This window comes from Coenobita brevimanus, chromosome 73 (assembly GCF_032717465.1).
Source record: "Coenobita brevimanus isolate Jiangsu-jjx chromosome 73, ASM3271746v2, whole genome shotgun sequence".
Lineage (NCBI taxonomy): Eukaryota > Metazoa > Arthropoda > Malacostraca > Decapoda > Coenobitidae > Coenobita > Coenobita brevimanus.
This window is the reverse complement of record NC_137026.1, coordinates 6,361,939-6,383,442: the sequence shown is the minus strand read 5'-3', so window position 1 is coordinate 6,383,442 and position 21,504 is coordinate 6,361,939. Positions and strand designations below refer to the sequence as shown.

General features: G+C 44.2%; 1 protein-coding gene across 1 annotated transcript in view; it reads right to left on the bottom strand.

Moving 5' to 3' along the window:
• The window catches only part of LOC145407426 (cell adhesion molecule Dscam2-like), a 43,811-nt gene that overhangs the window by 10,944 nt on the left and 11,363 nt on the right, over nucleotides 1–21,504 (bottom strand). Inside the window, exons 8-21 of the mRNA XM_080278354.1 lie at nucleotides 21,300–21,478; nucleotides 18,044–18,148; nucleotides 16,448–16,568; nucleotides 15,825–16,001; nucleotides 14,745–14,886; nucleotides 13,224–13,372; nucleotides 12,337–12,444; nucleotides 11,844–12,023; nucleotides 8,533–8,709; nucleotides 6,541–6,561; nucleotides 6,330–6,461; nucleotides 4,226–4,384; nucleotides 3,258–3,407; nucleotides 1,268–1,398 (exon numbers count right to left, since the gene is read on the bottom strand). Of these exons, the coding sequence (XP_080134480.1) occupies nucleotides 1,268–1,398; nucleotides 3,258–3,407; nucleotides 4,226–4,384; nucleotides 6,330–6,461; nucleotides 6,541–6,561; nucleotides 8,533–8,709; nucleotides 11,844–12,023; nucleotides 12,337–12,444; nucleotides 13,224–13,372; nucleotides 14,745–14,886; nucleotides 15,825–16,001; nucleotides 16,448–16,568; nucleotides 18,044–18,148; nucleotides 21,300–21,478 (1,931 nt within the window). The remainder of the gene's footprint in view (nucleotides 1–1,267; nucleotides 1,399–3,257; nucleotides 3,408–4,225; nucleotides 4,385–6,329; nucleotides 6,462–6,540; nucleotides 6,562–8,532; nucleotides 8,710–11,843; nucleotides 12,024–12,336; nucleotides 12,445–13,223; nucleotides 13,373–14,744; nucleotides 14,887–15,824; nucleotides 16,002–16,447; nucleotides 16,569–18,043; nucleotides 18,149–21,299; nucleotides 21,479–21,504) is intronic.

Here is a 21,504-nt window from a genome sequence, read left to right as displayed (position 1 = left end):
AAGAAGTAATAAGCAAAATAAATCGCTTAGAATGAGATATAAGGAAGCTTGCATAACTGACGAAATGTGGACCCATATCTCACTTACAGCCTCACTTAAGCCTCATTACTACCTCACTTACTACCTCATTTACAACCTAACTAACAACCTCACTTAGTATCTCACTTACTACCTCACTTACAACCTCACGTACAATATCACTCTGAACCTCACTTACAACCTCACTTACCACATCGCTTACGACCTCAGTTACCTCACTTACAACCTCACTTACCACCTCGCTTACAACCTAACTTACAACCTCACTTACAACCTCACTCACATCGCTTACTACCTCGCTTACGACCTCACTTAAAACCTCACTTACAACCACACTTACTACCCCATACTCTGCTCACAGTAACTTTGCCTCTCTCTCTCTCTCCCTCTCCAGTGCTGAGCTACAACTAAAGATTAACACTAGATATTGTGCTAGTCACGAAGAAGAGCTACGGAAAGGATGTAGAGCTGCATTTTATTATATTCTGCCCTATAGCTACGGAAATTGGCTATAAAAGGACAAAAATTTCAGCCAAGTTGAAGAAACCAAGTATATAGCAACATAACAGAGAGAGACTGACAGACAAAAAACCGTATTCCATACTTCAAACAGCATAACAGGAGGTAAATTCGATGCACCTTAGTTATGACGCAGGAAAAAGTCTCCTTGGTTACTGTTGCAACTGACTCTCCAATCTGACTACACCTGACTATCAACTGAACTGAAAGAGGTTAGGGATCTTTATCAGATTAAAAGTTCTATAGAATTTCGTTTTTTCATGGATTTCAAGGAGAGACAAAAACTGGGGTGGTTTGAAGGAGTATATTATCAGAACTGTACTCTTTTCAATTTAACTTGGCCTAAAATCAACGCCTCTCCATTTTGCGCAATGCCACTTAACTCTTTTCCTGAGTTCCCTTATCTGTCTCGCTTCCATTGTGCTGCCTCCTCGCCTGGTCACTATACTCTTTTCAAAAAAACTTGGCTAAAAATTGACACCTCTCCACCTTTCGCTAAGCTACTTAACTATTTTCCTATGTATCTGTCTATCTTACGCCTTAATCCCGTAAGGGGTGGCCACAAACAAATCACCTCCATGTTGCCCTGACTCCCGCCATTTCCCTGCCCTCCCCACAGCTCACACATCCCTCTCTTATATACCTCTCCACTCCATCTGTTTTCCTAAGTTCCTTTATCTGTTTCGTCTACCTGGTGCTGCCTCCTCACCTGGTCATTCTTGGCGGAGTAGAAGGTGTAGTGGAGGACGACACCTGTGGAGGGTCGAGGGGGAGACCAGGTAACCAGCACCGTCGTTGGCCCCGTCACCACCGCCCGTATGGCTTCAGGAGGACCAGGTACTGAAGCAAAGATAGTACTCTCTGATGGGCAATATAAAGCACATCTATAAATAAAAATGAAAACTAAAAGGAAACAATTCCAATGGGCCAGGCATGAAGACAAAGAAATTACTCTCTCTGATGGGTAATATGAAACACATCTATAAATAAAATGGAAATGAAAAGACACAAGAAAAAATGTTAGGATGGTCATGCATGTGGCGTCAGGATTCCGAGGGCTTGAATGGTGAGTGAGTGAGTGAGTCGCCCATATCACCGGACACTGAAGAAAAGCAAAGACATGATGAATGATGAATGAATGGTAGTCAATAACCCATTACAAATTCTTTCTCATAAAAAATATCGATAAAATATATGCAGATGGTCATTATTGCAAGGTAGAGTCAGGATTCCAAGGGCTTGAATGGTGAGTGAATGAGTGTGCGACCCATTTCACTGGATGTGCTGTTGATTAGCTCCTTCTCTAGCTCGTTATCTTTTTCTGTCTTTGCTTTCTGAACCCCGATTTACCCCATCCTTATGTGGGAAAAGGAGGTTGGGATGATGATGGTGATGATGATGATGATGACTGACTGACTGACCGAATGCATGAATGAATGAATGAATAAATGAAGGTGGGCAATACTACTGTAAACAAAGAAGCCATGTATTAATGCTCCTCACGGGCAACTGATCAACACCGCCTAAAAACGGTGAATCAAGTCAGAGAAATATAAATCCGAGGCAGATAATTACTGATGTCATTTCTGCACTGGCCATCAATTGTCACTACTCATGTAGAACACCTATACTCTCTCCACTTTAACTTGGTCTAGAATTGGTCAGATATCCTTACTCAATGCTGAGAGAGAGAGAGAGAGAGAGAGAGAGAGAGAGAGAGAGAGAGAGAGAGAGAGAAGGATGCGGAGCTACGTATTGTGTTATTTAGCAAGGAGGACTGCCAATGGACGAACAATGCCGCCAGGTTAAGGTGAACAGACTGTAGCTCTGATTCGCCTTTCCTTCCTGAGTGTGGCTGGATATCATAGCAAACTGGCTGAGAATATACAAGTGGGAATCTAAGACATGGATCGCTATGCTCGTCGATTAAGGAAGTTCTCTAATAACTTTTCCTAAGCGATTTAGTTTGCTTATTACACCTTACTGTTCTTTTCTGTGTTATATAAATCCATCAAACATCGCCATATTCTGCATTAATAACGTGCAAATGGATATTAACTAGCCATATTTGAAAATAAAGCGCTGAGGAAGAGGTGTTAGGGAACTTCCTTATCCGACAAGAATACTAGCCATGCCCAACATATAGCTACCTAAAAATCCTTCTTCAGAGTAGGAAGGCAGAGTAAGAATGAATCGCTTACGTAAAATAGCAGCGTACTCACTCCTAATAACTGCAATATTATTTTCCTTGAGGGACGTATCGTAGGTGACAGTAGGGTTCGTAACATCTTCCTCTTGGTGACTAATTTTGACTATTAGAGCTTAGAATTAAATCAGTGGCAAACAAGAGGATATGGGAGTGTACGAGGGAGAATAAATCGTCAGGGAAATGGTGTTGCGATAAGCCAACCTAAAATACGACCCTGAAATTCAACATTAGACCCTAAGTTGTAAAGTGGTAGGTTCGATCCCTTAGTAGCTTCCTAACACATTCCTTGGCGATTTATTTTGCTTATTACACCTTACTGTTTATTCTTCTGCGTGTCTTTGGTTCAGAGTATGATGATATTAAACAGACATAAAATAAATCAAATTTGAGAGAATGCAGGTATAATCTGCAAACATAAATCGCTAAGGAATAAGCCCTACGAGGTCTCCCATGCAATCCAGTACAGAAGCCCAAAATGCTCGATCTCTACCATCATCCTCGGTGCGACAGAAGACCGGGTAGTTTGGGGCGCTGTACCCGACGTCGTTGAAGGCCGTGACGGTGACGCTGACGTTGGCTGAGGGCGGCAGGGAGTCCAGGTTCTTCTCCAAGTTGGTCGTGTTCACCTGCCACGCCCTACCTGGTGACCGGAAGGCGCAGGTGTGAGTAGGCAGGGGTGGGGGGGTGGGGGGGTTAGGGAGAGGGGGGGTGGATGTCCTATGGTTCTCGGTGTGTGTAATGTGTTAGGGCTGGGGATATGTAGGGAATGTGTGTGTGTGTGTGTGTGTGTGTGTGTGTGTGTGTGTGTGTGTGTGTGTGTGTGTGTGAGTGTGTTAGGGATGGGGTTATCGTGTGTGTGTGTGTGTGTGTGTGTGTGTGTGTGTGTGTGTGTGTGTGTGTGTGTGTGTGTGGTTAGGGAGAGGGTGGGTGGATGTCCTATGGTTCTCGGTGTGTGTAATGTGTTAGGGCTGGGGATATGAAGGGAGTGTGTGTGTGTGTGTGTGTGTGTGTGTGTGTGTGTGTGTGTGTGTGTGTGTGTGTGTGTGTGTGTGTGTGTGTGTAGATAGATGGACTGATAGTTGGAGAGATAGATAAACTGTGTGTGTAGATAGATGGACAGAGAGAGAGAGAGAGAGAGAGAGAGAGGGTTGAGGTGGAGACGTATGTGAATGGTGATGGTGTGGGCTGGAGGGAGGGCAGCCTGAAGACGGGGGACAAGGTGACATGTAGGGGCTCTGTTTGTGGCCACCCCCTTCAGGATGAAGGCGTCTGACTACAGGTAGATTGATAGATAAATAAATAAGTAGATAAATACAAAGATAGATAGACAGGTATACGTACATACATGTATACATACCGTACTGACAGACAGACAGACAGACACAAATAGATAGATAAACAGGCAGACAGATAGACAGAGAAAGAAACAGCTAGACAGACATAAAGCCCATCACTTACTGTTGGCATGGGCGTGGGCGTAGGAGGTGGGCGTGGCTGTGATGGTATATCCGGCCACCGCAGCGTGGGCGCAGGTGGTGGGCGGGGGCGACCACCACACCCGCACCCCACCACGCCCAGACCCGCGGCACGACACTCCGGCAGGTGGACACGACGGGGCTGAAGTACCGGGGAAACATTACAATATTTTCCATTTCCAATGACGTTTTTTGTTATAGTTCTTGCATATTATTTTGGCCCAGATGCTCGTCCTTTAGCAGGTTATTTCTCCATCCATCTACCTATCTATAGCCAGACGCCATAATCCCATGAAGGGTGGCCGTTTGACTCTGAATTAGTTGTTTTACGGGGAGGGGCACTAACCCTCCGCCAACCCACTTGTTGACACGTAGGAAACACGTATGGGTTCAGTGGCATAAACAGACATTGCCACGGCTCTTCACCCTTCTCATAACACTTCCTTGCGACTAACATAATAATCTAGTGTTAATAAAAGACACTGTTTCGGGGCTACACCCTCCCATAACACTTCTTCGTGACAAACACACCAATCTAGTGTTCATCTGTTACTACAAATCAGCATTCAAGATAGAGAGATTGCAATTTTAGGGGAAGGTAGAGTAAAACGAGTATGAACGATGTTACTAAGAACTCTCCAATCGTGAGGGAGGCAAAATAACCAGGTAGATTATTAAGTAAGGGGGAACCAAGACTTGAAATTATTGGAACTTGAATTTGGCTCTTATTTTTTATTAATTATTATTATTATTATTTTGTAGGGAATAATCTTACGGGTTCTGGCCTAGGCTTCCTTCTTCCTTGCATTAAAAAAAAAAAATGATAACGAAAAGAGCCTCGGGTACAGTATGCTTGACTGGAGAGCGGGCATGGAGGTCTACGGATTCCATGGTACTAGTCCTAGCAGCTCTCTTGCCCTTTACCTGTAGTGAGTGTCTGTATGCTAATTCAAGTCCTTCGTACAGTAAGCCGGCATAATATACACAACTCTCTCTTCTTGCACAAAATATTAATTCTCTCTCCTTGTACAAAACGCTAACAGTGACAGGCTTTGGCATTCAGGTGTCCCAGGTTTCTCTTCAGTATATTAAGCAGTTTGGCCTGAAAAACTATACTCCTTTTACTCGAACTTGACCCAAAATTGCCATCCATCCAACTTGAATGCTGAGTTGTAAGAAAAGACTGACACTAGATTTTTATGCTAGTCACAAAGAAGTGCCATGGAAAGTATGAAGAGCGGTAACACTATTTCTGCCACAGAGCTACGTGAAATAAGCTGCAAAAGGACGAAAATCTGGGCCAAGTTAAGCTGAAAGGAGTATAGTGAATAACATAGTAGGTTGTTCACAGCTAAAGGGTTAAGGATTCGCCCACTTGCCAACCGCATCGTCATTTCCTTAGCTATTTAATCTGGACAGTGCTCCTCAGAATCATTTTGTATATCTGCAAAAACTATGGTGAAATTAAAACGATATAAATAGCATTGAAGATAATATCAAGATGTAATATGCAACATAAATTCCTAAGGAAGAGGTGCTACGAAGCTTCAAATGATATCTACAATACAGTTAAGACTCTCAACAAAAAGTAGCGATTATGAAAGTGGTCTCAAACCCATTCCAAAACTGATATATACTCTGGCATAGCTCACACCCTTCCACCTCTCCCTCCACTCCCTTGCTCTATCTCCATCATCTAATACACTATACTGTAGTTCTGGCCGTGTGTGTGTGTGTGTGTGTGTGTGTGTGTGTGTGTGTGTGTGTGTGTAGCCGAAACTGAGAAAAGGAAGCTTGGCAAGATGGTTACAACTGAGTCACAGATGGGCCCGTTCCAATTTCATGTCGATTGAAAGTTTGTAAAAAGGTGTTTTGAACCTTAACTGTTCCCGCTGGTTTTACAGTAAGAGGAATGCGTCTGGGATTCTGGCAGCTCAGCACTTACTTGCAACTATAACTCTAATTTGGACTGGACTATAATGACAGGTGATGGAGAGTGAGGGAGTGTGGGCAGGTGTGGAAGGATGTGAGACGTGGCCAGGTGTACAGTGCTTCTAATCTGGAGTGTGCCCTGGGATGCCACTCACCGTCATGGCTGGTGGAGTCAACTATCCTTGGTGAGGACAGTGGGCCTGGTCCCGCCCTGGTGAAGGCTCGCACTGCCACCTCGTACAGCGTGGCGGGTGTCAGGCCTCTCACCTCGTACTGCTCAACGCCACCTGATTCTGGGCAGCAGGGACCTTTTTAGAACTTGTGTGCCATTACTACTACTACTACCACTACCACGTCTGCTGCTACTGCTGTCATTAAGTGGTAGTCCTGGGCACCTACCATCCATTAGCTTTATGTAGTGCTACCTTCAGGTGACAACAGTGAATGACAAGCCCAGTGGTTTCTTGTATCAGAGGAAACCACTTACTATGCTGACGGGTAACCACATAACCAGAAGGACACCTGGTGGTCTAGTGGGTTAGGGCTTTCCAACCAGATGTGGTCCATCCAATGGGTAGACGGGGTTTATTGCTCACGTAATACTTTACTACTTTCCTCTTTCTCTTTATTTTCTGGATCCTACCTCATCTCATTCTCATGCGAGAGAAAGGCCACGATGATGATGGTTTTCCAGTGCATCTACGGATCCTGAAAGCAGATGCATTTGCTGGTTCGTATAATAAGTATCTTTCGGTAACATTTATTACGTACTAGCCGAAAAAGTCCGCCCTCCGGGCAGACTTTTTCGGCTAGCTCCTGCGGAGAGCTGATTGGGCCTTCGGCCAATATACCTAATGTAGTTATGTAAGAAAGTCACAACTTAATTTTATTAAAAGTTTGATAGACTTAAAATTTTGAACCTAAAGTTTAACATGGGTTACAAAAAAATATTGATGTGGAAAATTCAACTATGAAATACGTAAAAAAAAAAAATCAACATACAATTAATCCTAATATATTATATACCAAAACACTCCCTGGATCATACTGATTCAGAATATATATCATATGTGGGGGTAGACCCTAAAGGAGCCGAGTTTATAGGTAACAAACATACAAACACTCGCCTTTATTATTACTGATTTGACAGGTGAAGAGAAACACATCTATAAAGGAAAATGTACCCGTCCTCCATATGAATAAATATGAATATATATATATATTAATATATGTCTCTCTCTCTCTCTCTCTCTTTATATATATATATATATATATATATATATATATATATATATATATATATATATATATATATATATATATATATATATATATATATATAAATGATTAGACGTGTGAGGTAGAGCCAGGATCCGAGGGGCGTTAATGGTGTTTGAATGATTACCTGTCCTTGTCACTGGACATGTCGTTGATACTTTTTCCTGCTTTCACTTTCCTTGTTTTATGGGCCCACCTTACCCGATCCTTAGGTGGGTCAAAGAGCTCAGGATCATGAAGATAATGGTAATGATGATGATGATCATGATGGTCACCATCATCATGGATTATTATATATTTTGCTCATAACTGAGGTTCCCGTCGATGTATTTTAAAGAAAAGTATGCTGTATTTCAGTCAGACCTGTAATGTGTGTGGCAGACCTGTGACTGGCCTGCTGATGTATATAATGTGTGTGGCAGACCTGTGACTGGCCTGGTGATGTATATAATGTGTGTGGCAGACCTGTGACTGGCCTGGTGATGTATATAATGTGTGTGGCAGACCTGTGACTGGCCTGCTGATGTATATAATGTGTGTGGCAGACCTGTGACTGGCCTGGTGATGTATATAATGTGTGTGGCAGACCTGTGACTGGTCTGGTGATGTATATAATGTGTGTGGCAGACCTGTGACTGGCCTGGTGATGTATATAATGTGTGTGGCAGACCTGTGACTGGCCTGGTGATGTATATAATGTGTGTGGCAGACCTGTGACTGGCCTGGTGATGTATATAATGTGTGTGGCAGACCTCTGACTGGCCTGGTGATGTATATAATGTGTGTGGCGGACCTGTGACTGGCCTGCTGATGTATATAATGTGTGTGGCAGACCTGTGACTGGCCTGTTGATGTATATAATGTGTGTGGCAGACCTGTGACTGGCCTGGTGATGTATATAATGTGTGTGGCAGACCTGTGACTGGCTTGCAGATGTATATAATGTGTGTGGCAGACCTGTGACTGGCCTGGTGATGTATATAATGTGTGTGGCAGACCTGTGACTGGCCTGGTGATGTATATAATGTGTGTGGCAGACCTGTGACTGGCCTGCTGATGTATATAATGTGTGTGGCAGACCTGTGACTGGCCTGCTGATGTATATAATGTGTCCCTGGAGGTTCTGGCGCCTGACTGCGATGGTGTAGCCTCTCAGGGTGCCGTGGGTGAGGAGGGGGTCAGGGGCGCTCCAGGTCACCAGCAGGGAGTGAGGACCCCCCGCGGCCACACGAACGTCCCGAGGCGCCCCTGAAGGTGCTGGAAGAAAAAACACATTTGAGCAGAGGCAGAATGTGTCCTTAGACCTTATTATCAAAACAGTGAGGGCAAACGTGTCGACAAGCCAGTACATTTTGACAATTATTTATAGACCACCTGTGATTCTTACACGTCATTAACCTGCATCCCACGTTTCAGAGCACAGTCTGCCGATTTGACTCAACCCACGCAAGTCAAGGAGTAGGTGAAAGCCTTACCCTCTAATCCGAGATGTGAAGAGATTATCTTCAGCTGAATGCAATTCATTGGTGGCAGCAAGAATTAATAATGAAACAGATTAGTGAAGGAGTCAAGAGAGGCAGTCAGCTCATAATTTTAGACCCAATCTATCCTACAACACAACCAGAAATACTCTAATTTACACTTACACCCCTATCTGTATACTTGAATGGACGAAGCCTGGCCCAAGAGAGATGCAAATATTGTCCGCCAGTCTGACCGGCACGAGGATTAAACACAGGACTCACGGGTTATGCCTAGTCGCGAGCTGGACGTGTTAATCAAGACACCACCGGCTTCTGTGTTTTAGAAATCAGAGAAAAATGAAAGTGTAATTAATTTTCGCAGTTTCACACCAAAAAGTGATCTAGTAAGCGAAGTCTAGGACACGTATCCTCATGGGTTATGGAAACTCCCTAACACCTCCTCCTTAGCGATGTAGTTTCGGATATAATTGAATCATTCCTTTTTTTACGTTATTTATGCAGGGTATGGTGATAGTGGAAGGATTTATGTAACACAGAAGATTAAGTTTAGGGGTAAGAAACAAGCTAAATCTCATAGGAAAAGGTGTTAGGGAATTTAACCAACTAGAATGCGGGCTTAAGCTTTCCCAGTAGTGTAGAGTGTGATTCATTCTATTTTGTTAACAATTTCCACGGCAAGTGGGTCTCAGTTTACCCTTATCTTATCTAATCTAGACATAGTAACCTTCCAGTCCTAACCTAATGCCCTTATCAGAGTCATATAACACCTAATTCCTAACTTAGTGTTGGTATTAAGGGTTGGTAATGAGGTTGGTAATGTGCTGTGACAATAAAATGCTCTGCCCAGATTGTAAACCAGGATACTGTGTCAGACTGTGTAAATACTGTATAACTTTCTTGGCCAAAAAGCCTTGTACTCTACTTCTTATTCTTGTTCTTATGGCGCCTGGTGGTTTAGTGGGTAATTAAGGCGCTCAAATCGGATTGAGCTTGTGCAGGTTTATATCCAAGGGATGGTTGGAGTTTACTGATCACGTAATGCCACTCAGGGATGAGTGAGGCTGTGTCAAGACCAACATGTCTAGCCCCGGGCTTATAAGCTCCTCATGGGGCAACGAAGGATTAGATGATGAATGAATGGATGAATGACTGTTCTTATTATTCCCTTTGTGGCACAGTGACGGCCCATTGCTGTCATGCTAACCTTCCTCGGTGGTGTGACGTTACAGGTGGGTGTGGTCTGTAAGAGGGCTTCCAGGTAATTTAGGTAAATAGGCGCCACACCACTGTACAGTACTCAGGGTAACGAGAGTGTAAAATCCTACACCAACCCTCCTTGTTAGTGTTAAGTGTTTGTGGGTGATACTGTGAGACGTGCAGGTCAATGTTATATCCATTAAACTCTTAAATCCGAATGAAGTCCTTTATAATTTCCCTTGCTGCTGCCTTACGATTTCCTTTAACTTGGGAAAAGGCTCTTGAACTGAAGGAGATGTATCATGGCTTTATTGAACCCATCCAATTCCAAAATCCTACCCCACGCTGATTAAACTCGTCAGGAATGGTAGGATAAAGTATGAAAGACATCTCCTAGTCCAGTGGGGTTAAGGAGGGATTAAGTGTTTCTAGGCAATAGGAAGAAAGCCTAGGAACCCCCTTGGCATTACATACTGGTAAGGTAGAAACAGTAAAATTCTAAACTGCCTAAGTCGTGGTGAAGAGGCGTGTGGGTGATGACTGTTTGAGGGTGTCCAGACGATGAATAGGTGAGTAGATAGAGGATTTTTTTTTTTATGTGTCCGACTCTGGGCATAGGCTTCACAGCCTGCTCTCAAGGCCTAGTAGTCCTCCTAATGCCATACACCTCTACATGTCACCACTTCGGCGCTAACACCCACCGTCCATATTGAATACATGCTTGGGCTGTCTCATACAGGACTGATGTATTGGTATTAGCGGGGGTATTTTTACATGTCGACGGGTCTTCTGGTAGATCAGTAAAGTCTGATTTTATGAAATTCAAATCCATAAACTGTTCCCTGCCCCAGCGGGGATTTGAACCTGGGTCCGGTACGACTGCAGGCCACCTCTCTACCGATTGACCCACCGCCTCCTCTGGAGAGTGAAAGACTAACGAGGAGAGTGTATGTGAGTGACGTGGAGGAGAGGAGAGGGAGGGGGAGGCCGAGGATGAGATGGAGGGATGGAATGGAGAGGTACGAGTATAAGAGAGAGGGGGGGGCTGGGGGAGGGAAGTGAAATGGCTAGGGGCAGGGGGACATTGAGGCGATTTGTTTGTGGCCATCCCTTACGGGATTAAGGCGTCTGGCAATAGATAGATAGATAGAATAAATGAATAAATAAAAGACGAATGCACCCCTTCCATTATATACTGATGATAGAAATATGCTACTTTTACATTAACATGGCCCAGATTTATGTCATTTTGTGCCTCATGTAGCTCAGTGATAGAAAAAGACAGTACTGCAGCTGCACATCCTTTCTGTAACACTTCTTCGTGACTAGCAGCCTGTCCTAGTGTTACACTATTGTTGCAACCCAGCAGTCAAGATGGAGAGGTGGTAAATTATAGGCCAAGTTAGAGTACAATGGGTATAGTAAAATCCTGCACTAATTTTCCTCGTTGATGGTGACAAAGATGCACGTGGGTGATGATTGTGAGAGAGTTCCAGGAAAAAAAAAAATGACAGTAAAAATGAATACGCCCTGAAATTGTATAGTGTCTGAAAGGAACGGCCAAGTAAAATGATCCCCTCACCTTCCTTTGTGGTGGTGGAGATGCGTGTGGGTGATGAGAGAGTTAAACGAAAAAAAAACAATAAAAATTAATACACCCTGGAATGGTGGTGTCTGAATGGGAAGGGCTAAGTCAAATGATGGCCTCACCTTCCTCTGTGGTGGTGAAGATCCGTGTGGGTGATGGCTGTGATACTCCGAGGTCGTTGTGTGCCATTAGTCTGACCATATAGGTGTGGTGTGGGGCCAGGGCTGTCAGCACGTGGGATGCCGTCCACTGCCCTACACTCACATTGCGACCGTGGCCAGACCACGACTCCTCCTTCACCCCTGCAGCACGGGGAGGCGAGCATAGTATTTACCCAGCACGTTAAACATAGCATAGCATAGCATAGCATAGCATAAAATAACATAGCATAGCATAGCATAGGATTACATAGCATACAACCACCCTTACCTTCATACTCAAAACAACCCACCCTTATCAGTATACTCAGAACTACCCCTCCTTATTCTCAAAACAAACCCCCTTGTCCTTATATTAAAAATGACCCATCCTTACCCTTATACTCAAAACAACCAACCCTTACCCTTATACTTAGAACGACCCCCTTATCCTTATGCTCAGAACGACCCCTCATACCCTTATACTGTATGGTGACCGCGGCGGGCTGAGGCAGAGTCCACGACACCACCGCTGACCTGCTGGTGACCTCGCTGACCGTCACGCCAGAAGGGGCAGTGGGCGGCTCTAGCAGGGGTGATAGGAACGTGAGGTGGTGTGGGTATAGTGCTATTTGGTATGGTGTTAAATGGTGTAGTGTTATTTTGTATACAGACGTTGGATTTGGCTCTGTGTTATCTTGTTTTTGTTTTTTCTTGGCGGGAACAATCTTATGGGCTTCTGGCCTTTGGTTCCTTTTTCCTTCCATAACAAAAAAAAAAAAAAGTAAAGTGGAATCCAGAATAGTATTTAATAGTGTAGTGACAATAGGTACGGTGATAATAGATTCAGTGATAATAGGTATAATGATAAAATGTTTAGTGATCATAGGTATAATGATACTAGGTAGAGTGATAATAGGTATAATGATAATAGGTATAGTGATAATAGGTATAATGATAATAAGTAGAGTGATAATTGGTATAGTGATAATAGATTCAGTGATAATACAGTAGGTATAATGATAAAATGTTTAATGATAATAGGTATAGTGATAATAGGTATGGTGATAATAGGTATAGTGATAATAGGTATAATGATAAGTGGAGTGATAAAAGGTATGGTGATAACAGATAATAGATTCAGTGATAATACAGTAGGTATAATGATAAAATGTTTAATGATAATAGGTATAATGATAATAGGTATAGTGATAATAGGTGTAGTGATAGGTACAATGTTAATAAGTATAGTGATAACAGAAACAGTGATAACAGGTATAGTGGTAATAGATATAGTGATAATAGAAACAGTGATAATAGGTTTAATGATAATAGGTACAGTGTTAATAGGAACAGTGTGCTTACCTATAACAGCCACGTGGAACACCTGGGAGTGGGCGCCGTGTGGGTTGGTGGCACGGCAGGTGTATGGCCCCGCGTCGGCAGCAGTCACTGACACCATTTCCAACACTGCCCTCACCACACCTCCTCCCTCACTCTGCCGAATCCTTACCCTGTGTGTGTGTGTGTGTGTGTGTGTGTGTGTGTGTGTGTGTGTGTGTGTGAGGAAGAAGGTGGAATACGTACGTTAAAATCAACTATCTCTTCTGGTTCGAAAATTCTCTCCAATCTTCATAAAATTTTTGGTGAGAGTAGTTAAAGAATATATACATCATCCATCACTTGATGTAGTATTGCCTACTTCTTCCGTCACATTTATCATTCTTTTGTGTTTGCCCTCCTCTCCTGTAAGCCAGGAAACCAGTTACAGCACTGGGTGGTAACCATATAACCAACCCATACGTGTTCCCAACGTGACAGCATGTGGGTTGGTGGAGGGTTAGTGCCCCTCCCCGTAAAACAACTAATTCAAAGACAAACGGCCACCCCTTACTGGATTATGGCGTTTGGCTATAGATAGACAGATAGATTCAAGACGCTTTCTCTGGGCTTACCGGTATATAATCGTGTGGAGACAGCAGGGCTAAATTAAACAGGACTGAGAATGAAGGGGATAAAGATTACGGAACTGATTATGTTGGGAGAATGATTTGAAGACCAACGGGGGTATTCTCATCGGTTAAGGAAGCTCCCTAACGCCATTTCCTAAGCTACTTCTTTCCTTATTACACCTTACTGTCCATCTCCATGTTATATAAATCATTCTAATATCGCTGTATTCTGCACAGATAATATGCAAGAGGATAACATCAACCATATCCAAAAATAAATCACCAAGGAAGAGGTGTTAGGGAGCTTCCTTCTCCGACGAGAATACGAGCCCAAGTGTGAGGGCCGATAGCGGTACTGTGACAACTGATAATGTTAGTAGTAGTAGTAGTAGTAGTAGAAGTAGTAGTAGTGGCAGCATCAACAGCAGTAGTAGTTGTAGTAGCAATAGCAGTAGCAGTAGTAGTAATAGTAGTGGTAGTAGTAGCAGTAGTAGTTGTAGTTGTAGTAGTAGTAGCAGTAGTAGTGGTGGCAACAGCAACAGCAGTAGTAGTCGTCGTAGTAGCAGTGGTAGTAGTAGCAATGGCAGCAGTAGTGGTAGTTGTAGTAGTAGTAGTAGTAGTAGTAGTAGTAGTGGCAGCAACAGTAGTAGCAGAAGTAGTAGCAGTAGTAGTAGTACTAGTAGTAGTAGTGGTGGTAGTAGTAATAGTAGTTGTAGTAGTAGTAGCAGCCCCAGGTTCATCTGAAAAGTTAACCCAGTGGACTATAGGCTTGAAGTGCCATTCTGCAGTCACCATCCTCCTGTTGGGGGATAGGGAAAGAACTGAGGGATGTTTCTATACCCAAGCAGTTGATCCGCCTGGTTATATCATTGCCACCACGTGAAGGCGTCCCCCTCCAGCACAGGTGTATCAGGTAAGTAATATGTGTTCTTACGTGTGTCCAGGTGAGACGGGGTCATGGTGTCGGAGCCAGGTAAGGGTGAGGGGGTCGTCACCTGTGGCCTCACACGTCACCGTCACCACCTGCCCAGCGTGGCCCGTCACACGTCCACCCTCCGTCACCACGCGCGCCGGAGCTGTCAGGGAGATGGCTGAGGTGAGATGGTGCTGTCAAGGAGATGGCTGAGATAAGATGGTGTGATGGTGATGGGAGATGAGGCTGGTGAGATAAAGTGAACTGTCTCCAGGCTACGTTCTCCTTCACTTAATGTAGTGCTGCCTACTTCCTCCTTTACCTTCATCATTCATTTTCTGTGTCTGCCCTCCTTTCTTCCTATTTCTCCCATCCTCCCTGTCACTTTTTATTACTCTTCTTTCCACTTCAGATGCCATTACACTGAGTGGCAATCCTAATGGCTTCATATAATCCAGGAAACCATTTACAACGCTGGGTGGTACTCATATAGCCAAACAGCGAGATGTGGAGCCTACTATGGTGTCCCTGTTATCTGGATGAAGAGACGCAAATGCGGCATCCATCCAGGAATCAAACATAGATCCTCTACCTCGCACTTCGATGAGGCGAGGTGCTGTGTACTGCAAGGTAACATCGGTTCCCTGCATGGGGCGGTTCTGCAGTTGCGGTTGCTTGCCTGTGGTTGATGGGTGAGCTCGGCCAGACAGACCAGAGCTATTCAACTACAACAATAAATCAGTCACTTACTCTAAGTTCTTTCTCACCTTCTCAGTTTCACACTGACTGACTGCTTTCAGTTTAGCTATACTGTATTCACTTTCACTAGGAGTAAGATTGCCACCTCTCCATCTTGTGTTAAGCTGTAATAACACATTAACATTAGAATATGGTGATAGTCACGAAGAAGATCTATGGAGGAGGATATTGGGCCGTAGTATTGCCTTATTCTGCCACTGAGCTACGGGAATAAATCTGCAATAGGACGAAAATCTCCTCTTAATAAAAATTAATGGACCACAGTTTTCACAAATTATTTCCCTTATGTGAGCATCAATAAAATATATGGCGAGGGCAATTGAAGACCGGCGTTCCACCCACCGTGCACAGTCAGCTGAACCACCTTGGAGATGGGTTTGCCGACAGAGTTTGCCGCACGGCACAGATACCAGCCAGCATCCGACGCCTTGGTCTCTTGCAGGATGAGGGAGCCGTTTGGAGCCTGTGAGGACCTCACCCCATCCACCACCAGAGGCTGGAAGTCCCTGGCAGCCTCACCTAACACACCAAACCTTCATATTATTGTCTCACCAGGCTGTGTGAAAATGGGAGTAGGTATTTATAGCATTTGTTGGAGGGATAGGGAGGGGGAGGCCGAGGATGAGATGGAGGGATGGAGTGGAGAGGTATATGAGAGAGGGAGGTGTGAGCTGGGAGCAGGGCAGTGAAATGGAGGTGGACAGGGCGATGTGGAGGCGATTTGTTTGTGACTCTCCTTTACGGGATTAAGGCGTCTGGCAATAGATGGACAGATTTGTTGACTCTGAGAAGTACAACAGACATTAGCAATATTCTTTTTCACCAGTGCAATAAAGAAAACGTTGTTTATCAGATCAAGGTAACTCAAACACAAAAATCATGAATTAATCCACGTGGCATTTCAGTCCAAATAACGAAGGATAGAAGCTGTTATTGTCTTCTTGTTAATACATATATTCTCCTACCTGGAGCTTTCATCCAGGTGATAACAGGCTGAGGGTATCCACGGGCATTGCAGTCCATCACCACAGTGGACCCCACCAAGGCTGTACCACCTGAGGGCTCCACCACCCACTTAGGAGACACCTGTCCAACGCACACGCATTATGAACATTATATTATAACTGCAATGCTCCTTTTATTTTACCTTCTCTAATACTGACCGCTTTATACCTTGAACCCTGAGCTATAAGATGGGATCAGCACAAGGACATAGCGCTAGTCACGAAAAGTTCTAGGGAAAGGATGTAGAGTCGCAGCATTGTCTTTTCAACCACTGACATGAAATAAGCTTCTGGTAGACGAAAATCTGGGCCAGTTAAGGTGAAACGAGAGTAGTTTTCTTCTACATAACTCCTACATCTAGGCACGGAGTCGTGAAGCAAGTCTATAATGCATCAGTTTTAGTCCATTATCAGCTGCTTTAGTATGGAGAACAAGTACAAGATATGGTATACTGTCGCGTGGTGCTGTGCCAGTGAACATCTCATATCTCCTTTTTGTATACAGGGTGTCCCGGGAATAGACGTACTAACTTCATGAGATGATTCAAGGACTAATATTGAGTAAAACGAATGCTCTATCAACACTGGTCCTATTTTCAATGGTTACACAGCTAGTTATTAATGACCTGTGTGAATTATGAGGGAGACTATTTACGTCCATATGGTCATCGGTAACTGTAGCTCCATAAGGGATGAATGCAGGACACAGGTTTATATGGCAATTTTTCCTCAATATCAGGCCAGGAACCATCGCCTGAGGATACTATGGCAAGTACTGGACGCCCTGTATACGGATAGGGACAAATATCTGACTAATATTTTACCTTATCCCCCTATACCTCTCCTCTGGTAGCAGATATCCTAAGATGAAGGAAGGCTGGTCAGTTTCTCTATCTATAGCTGATTCTTTCTAATATGATGTGTCAGAGAGGGAAGTGATGGACATAACTGTGAAGCAGACACAGTAGGAAGGTATGCAAAATTTAGTCCCTGAACGTCACTGTACACTGATGAAAAACATGGCTTGTACACCACTGCTTCAGAGCCAGTGAGCTGCTTACTGCATCATCTCTGCAATGCTTTGTACCCAGATAAAGTTATTGCATTGGTAACACTGAAACGAACGTTATCGTTTAGATAGGTTAGGTGAATTTTTTGTCAACTCCAGTACATTTATCGTGAACCAACTCAAAACCAAATTACCATACTATTACCAAGCAAAGTTTCCAGACGTAATTCCAGAACGGTTTTATTTAATGACACTTTATTAGTACGGCTGACACACACACAGTTCTACTCGTCTGGTGGTGATACAGAATTGCATAAAAATAGCTCGAGGTCCACCATTCCACATACCATAAGCTACAATATCTGTGAAACTGACGAAAGAGATCCATACTGTCAATCAATTTAAGACTTTCTGGGGTGAAGATTTGCAGATGTTAATTATTGCTGAGAAAAAACAGTGAGTACAGTGGCACGGCCGAGACAATACGTACAGTTCAGTGCCTTATAGCTGGTGTGTGTGTGTGTGTGTGTGTGTGTGTGTGTGCTCACCTTGACCCTGATGTTGGCTGTTTTGTTGACGGCAGCAGCGGCGTTGGCAGCTTCACAAGTATAGGCGCCTGAGTGGTGCTCCTGTAGCCTCTTCAACACCAGCACCTGCAATACAGTCATTCTACTTCACTCCACGACAAGGACCTCTTACAGCTTATCCCTCTGACTTAACTCCTCCCAGCCTCTTCCATCCCAGATCCATACAGTTACCAATTTCACCTCTCCATCTTAATCTCTTAATGTCGGAGAGGGACGCCTTCCCGTGATGGAACCGATTTCACCGGGTGGCTCATTTGTCCGGTTATACAAGCGTCCCTTACCTCCTTCCCCATCCCCCAAAAGGAGGATGGTGCGCTGCTGAAGGGTAACTTGAGCCTACAGTCCACTGGGTTCAAATTCAGATGAGCCTGAAGCCACAACATCAATAACAATAACGACAATATTACCTCAGGGCAATGGCTTACAACTATACTTATTCTGACCTAAATATTGTCAGTTTGTTCCATCCTAGCTCGTCATATTTACCAGTTCCTATTCTACATCATATTCTCTGCCTATCTTTTTCCATCACTCCATGTCTGGGCTGCAGCTCTGTTAAACTGTTACCAGGAGTGAGTTCTTCATCTGTTATCTTTACTTTAAAAAAGTGTTCTGTCTATATCCGTCTGTGATTTGACTAGTGGTGATTTTTTTCTAATTCCGTCTGTTCTTTTATACACCACACATCCCACACCCACCCACGCTGCATCACTACCTGTGATACGGTGATGAATATAAAAACAAAGTAAAAATTAACTCATCACGTTGTGTATATATTTCTTGTCGATTACACCACAGAAAAAGCAGTTTCATTGTTCGGGACGTAATTTTTGGATGATTTACTGTGCCACTCTGACAGAGAGCATTAAAGAAGCAGGTTACTTTTCAGACTGTCATGTCACTAGCACACATATATACTTACATAATCTATTCCTGTGTCGCCCCCTGAGAAGCGTAGGAGCCTGGGGCTAGGCAAGTTGGTCCTGACATTTAAGATGAGAGTGACCAGCCTCACACATCCCTGAGTGGCATTACGTGGGCAATAAACCCTAACCATCCCTTGGATATAAACCTACACAGGCTCAATCTGGTTGGAGCACCGTAATTACCCACTAAACCTCCAGGTGTCACTTCTTGGTTATATGGTTACTACCCAGCGTAGTATATGGTTTCCTGGCGTCACTAAGTATAATTTAAATCTCTTACCTGGTTGTGCAATCCACCATATTATCCTATCTATCTATCTATCTATCTATTGCCAGACGCCTCAATCCCGTTTGGGGTGGCCACAAACAAATCGCCTCCAAGTAGCCCTGTCCCCCGCCATTTCACTGCCCTGCTCCCAACTCACACCCCCCTCTCTCATATACCTCTCCACCACATCCCACCATCTCATCCTCGGCCTCCCCCTCCCTCTTCCCCCCTCCACCTCACTCACATACACTCTCTTCGTCAGTCTTTCACCCTCCATCCTCTCCACATGGCCAAACCACCTTAGTGTGTTCCTCATAACGCTTCCTATCACATCCACATCCACACCACAACGCATTTTATATCCTCATTCGTCAGCCTGTCTCTCCACGTGACTCCACAGGCTCCTCTTAAATAACTCATTTCCACTGCTCTCACTCTTGACTTGTGTCCTTCCAACAATGTCCAAGCTTCACTTCCTTACGTTAGAGTTGGTATCACAATACTGTCATGTAGTAACTTTTTCACTTCCATGCTCACTTCCCTGTTTCTTATCACTGCTTTCAAGGAACCAGCAACCTTTCTTCCCTGCTGTACCCTTTCAAGCACTTCACCCTTCAAACCTCCATCCTTACTCATCACACTACCCAAGTACTTAAACGTACTCACATTTTCCAATTCCTCACCATCCAACCTCGCTGTACATTCACTAACTTCACCTCTCTCAAAGACCATCACTTTACTCCTCCCTACATTCACCTTTAGATTCCGTTTCTTACACACTCTCTCAAACTCATCCACCAAGCCTTGCAGCTCCCCTTCGTCTTCACTCAACAACACAGTATCATCTGCAAACAACAGTACAGGGAGTTTCCAAACACTATCCTCTCTCACCAGGGCCACTCCAACATCCACTACCCTACCTTGTACCTCTTTTATTACCCCATCCATGTACAGATTGAACAACCATGGAGACATGACACATCCCTGTTTCAAACCAACTTTCAAAGAGAAAAATTCACTTAGTTCACCATCCACACGCACTGCAGCCTTCGCACCATCGTACATACTCTTCACAGCATTCAACAATTACCATCTACTCCATATATTCTTAACACTTTCCACAATCCTTGTCTATCCACCCTGTCATGTGCTTTCTCCAAATCCATGAAAGCCGCATACAACTTCTTTCCCTTCTCTAGAAACTTTTCCACTAAAGATCTAAGAATGAATATCTGATCTACACAACCTCTTCCCTTCCTAAAGCCTCCCTGTTCTTCTCCAACTAATTTCTCTGTTCTTTCTCTAACTCTGTCTATAAGTATCCTACCATACACTTTTCCTATTATACTAAGAAGACAAATGCCCCTATGATTACCACACACTTCTTTTTCCCCTTTTCCTTTGTACAAGGGAATAATTATACCTGACTTCCAATCCTCCGGGACTCTATAAATAAAAAATAAAAATAATGCAACCTGAAATGACTTGTGAGTAAGAATGGCAGCAAAGGAAGATTAGATTTATTTTCATCACCTCAACTATTTTCTTCTGTGGGAAGCTGTCTTTCTCACCTACAGTGCAACCATTCTGACAAGTGATGCAGCAGTAAAATTGTTCACAGAAAACGAGGAGGTTGACTAGGAGAGTATGCGAGTGACGTATCGGGGAGGGAAAAAAAAAATTGGAGTTCCCCCGAGCTAAGCCCTGTGTTGGACTATATAGCCCCGCTAGGGTTACAGGAGGGAGCTACCCCTCCTGGCACGGCAGCCCGGGCGAGGCTCGAACTTGCAATCCCCCGATCACAAGTCCAGCGCGCTACCACTGTGCTACCGCGCCCCCCTATATTGGGGAGGGAGGGAGTGGGAGACAGAGGAGGAGGAGGAGCAGGGATGGGGTGGAGAGGTATATGGATGATGGTACGTGTTGGAAGGATGGCAGCTTGATGGCGGGGGTAAAAAGACATGGAGGCAAATTTTTTGTAGGCATCTGGGTATGGACAGGCAAAGATGGCCAGCAGACCCACCATAGAGAACTCGCTGGTTTGTTTGCTCTCCACGTCCGGGTCATGTTGGAGATGGCGACCGTCCTTAAGCCAGTTGATGGTGATGGGCAGATCCCCCTCCGTCACGGAGCAAGACAGCTGAGTCCTCTGTCCCTCCTCCAGACTCCGGCGTAGGATGAAGTTATCAATCACAGGGGGTTCTGGGGCATGATGTGGGGCAAAACAG